A 3,429-nucleotide genomic window follows, 5' to 3' on the forward strand; every position below is an offset into this window, starting at 1 on the left:
GTGCATCATTATTTAAAAAAAAAATCTCAAACATGTCCTTTTTTTATTCTTTTAGTTCCATGCAATGGATACCCTCCAGAGGAACGGTTATGATCTCGCTCGTGCCATGTCTACACTTGTCCCTCAGGGTGGTCCAGTTCTGTGCAGGGATGAAATGGAAGAGTGGTCTGCATCAGAGGCTATGTTATTTGAGGAGGCATTGGAGAAATATGGAAAGGATTTTAATGACATCCGACAAGACTTTGTAAGTCAGATAATAATTTGTTTTTGTGAAGAAATACACGCAGCTTTCAAATAACCTTTCATTTTAGTCTTTTTCTTTTGAAAAAAGTGGCTTTTTTTGTGTGTTTTTTTTTTTTTTACCATTACAATCATAATGAACAGCACCATGTTTATACTCCCATCATGCAGGAATAGACCTGGGGTGTCACAATCACCGTAGCCCTGCTTTTTCATATAATTATTTTATGCGACACATTTAAAAAGCATTGTGTTTTCTGCTTCACTCTTCAGCAGGCAAAGCTCCATCAACTTAAAAAAAGAACTCCAGGAAAACTATTTATTAACCCTTGCAGTGGGGATACCCTCGCACTGCAAGGGTAAAGTTCTTGTCTGTGTCTACGTGCTAAAATAACAAAGATATACTCGCCCAGAGCTCCGAGCCGGCCAGCTGCCACAGCGCTCCCTCCTGCCACAGCGCTACCTCCTGCCTGTCTCCTTCTGCACAGCAGCTTTGCAGTCTTCCTCAGCGTTCTCACGTCCTATACACTGTGTATAGACATTGATTTATGGGACCTTGGACCGCTACAGAGGAGGGGGGTAGAGGTTGGAAGCACTGGTCTAAGAAGGAGCTTCGGGTGAGTATACCCTTTTTTTTTTTTTTTCCACCTAGACACAAACAAGCAGTTAACCCTTGCAGTGTAGGGGTAGCCCCACTGCAAGGAATAATTGATTTAAAAAAAAACAAACTCCTGTAGCTCTTTAACCTCCTCCCGGTCGTAAAAATGTGGCCGGCCAGGAGTTTCATAGATATGAGCGGGCATATTTAAACGTCCCGCGAGCGAGGACCTGCCCAAATTTAAAAACGGGCAGGGGATCCGTATAAAGCCGGCGGATCGCTTGTATAAGGTGCCGGTCCGTGGCCCCCTGTCCCGCTGGTCGCGGGCTCCACTGTGCCCGGTGCGAGCCCGGGACCAGCATGGTGGCTCTGTGACAGGGGTTCAGAGGGAGATCGGTACACGATTTTCCTCCAGTCCCCTCTCCGGTGTCAGAATGCGGAAGTCATGTATATTACATGACTTCCGCATTCTTGTGTCACTCTCCAGCTTCAGATGCTGGAGAGAAGCTGATGAAGCAGATCTCTGCTTAATCAGCTTCTTTGGGGGTCCTTAAGTGACATTAGGGGTCTTGGAGACCCCTGATGTCTCCATTAAGAGGACCTATCGCAAATCTTTGCTATCACATAGGGGGTTTTCTTAGCCCCCTGTGTGATAGCAATAAAGTTAAGTGTAAAAAAAAAGTTGCAAAAGAAAGTCACATGGAAAAGAATTTAAACAAAAAACCCCCACAAAAATCTTTTTAAAAGTCCCCACCCATACATACACGCAAAAACGAAGATTGCGCCCATTACGCCACACATGTTACATATCACCACGAACGTCGCAGTGTGAGCAATAAGTTTAGGGCCATCAATCAACTGTTAACACAAAACTGAAGGGGGTGTAAACACCTCGGTCATTAGGTGGTTAAACGATTGGGAGAAAAATAAAAGGTTGTGTTATGCAGAGATCATTCCAAAGGACACCACCAGCTCCGCACTGTGTACTTCTGCATTTTATACATGAAATCTAAAATGCAGAACACAGTGCAGAATAAGCACCTCGGTGTCCTGGGGATTGCTGCACTCGCTCTCCGGGATCAATTGCCAGCTGAACAACATATTGTCTTTAAAGTTGCAGCAACAACATAAAAATTATTTAAAAAGAAAAGCCCTGTGCATTGTTTCAGAGCAGTTTAATGGGACTATGTTGCCATTTCCGTTATTTTAGATATGTAAAAGAGGTCAGCTTGATGTAATGGTTTAAAAACCTTGTTTTGATGTATATGTACATGTGGGCAGCCATATTTGCTCATTTGCATATGTAGTCTCACTTCTGCAAAGCTATAGTGGTTCTCCGAATCTGTCTCTCCCTGTGAAGCTATTGTCTTAGTATGTGTGAAGGAGGCAAACCAAAGAATCAAATGAAGAGCTCCTTGTTGTTCTACAAATCTAAAAATATAAAAGAGCAAGCAATACATGTGAAACTCGCAACAATTTATTTTAGCTAAGCACTGCAGTAATTCAAATATATTTTCACTAGAAATATACCATACTTTCTTTTTTAACATGCACTTGCATGTACACTGTGATTGGGCTACTCATTAAGGTGCCCATACACTGCACGATACTCGTACGAGAATCGCGGGAAATCCCGCGATCGTACGAGATACATGCAGTGTGAATGAAGACGTGTGATCGTTTCTACTGTGCGGTCGTACGTCTTTTGTCTGAGGAGCATGCTAGAAAACCAGGCTGGTTTTTACCATTTTTGGGAGACAAGTGCCGCACAGGCCGGTGTGTGCACGTGCACACTGCCCGTTCAGCATTGCGGTCATCGGAAGCCCGCCCTTCAGGGGTGCGGGCTTGCGATGATCGCAAGTACGATCTGCCTGTCCAAGATGGGCAGATCGTACATTTTTTTTATTACTTTACAACCATCGCAAGACTAAGGTCTTGCGATGGTTGTAAAGTGTATGGCCACCTTTACCTTCGTGGCTAATAAGACCACTCCTCCTTGAAAGTCACACCTGTCCCACTCTGTCAGATTCTGTAACTGATGTATATATTTAGCGTGTGATTAGTGTGGTATTTGAGGGAGGTGTGTTTCTCTCCCGTTCATTGAAGGACACAGGGAACAGATCGGAGATCATGTACTGTAGGGTAATATCGCCACCTGCAGGAGAAGGACGCTAGGCACAAAAAAACTAAAGACCAATTACAGCCTAGGGGCGGCCCCTGCCGGTGGCCAAACCCCCCACCTACTGAGAAGTCTCCAGTTTTTTGCCTAGCGTCAGGAGTAAGGAGCTAAGAATTTTCCTCGGTATTCTTACCTGCTTCTTCCTGATTTTTTTCAGAGGATTCTTCTTGCAAGTGTTGTCCGGGCGACAGGCTGGATGTCTTGGATCCTTGGAGTCTCCCCTGGATAACCAGCGAGCGTATGCAGACCCGCTACGGTGGGTCGGCTACGACGGCCCCGCTCCGGCGGGGTGGCCTGTGGGTTCGTCCCAGGGGGGTGCATATGACTGGGGGTCTCGGCCGTCCAGTCACAGCACTTCCCTCAGGCTGCTGGCGCCGCGACTGCGGTCGGGGGCGCCAGTTCTCCGCACAGC

At 45.9% G+C, this 3,429-nt stretch overlaps 1 protein-coding gene across 1 annotated transcript in view; it reads left to right on the top strand.

Annotated features, from left to right (window-relative positions):
* Window positions 1-3,429, top strand: part of MTA2 (metastasis associated 1 family member 2) — a 28,626-nt gene that overhangs the window by 14,977 nt on the left and 10,220 nt on the right. Inside the window, exon 9 of the mRNA XM_018565326.1 lies at window positions 56-244. Coding sequence (XP_018420828.1) covers window positions 56-244 — 189 coding nt within the window. The remainder of the gene's footprint in view (window positions 1-55; window positions 245-3,429) is intronic.

The sequence above is a fragment of the Nanorana parkeri genome, unplaced genomic scaffold (genome assembly GCF_000935625.1).
Source record: "Nanorana parkeri isolate BGI_ZX_2015 unplaced genomic scaffold, ASM93562v1 scaffold25, whole genome shotgun sequence".
NCBI lineage: Eukaryota > Metazoa > Chordata > Amphibia > Anura > Dicroglossidae > Nanorana > Nanorana parkeri.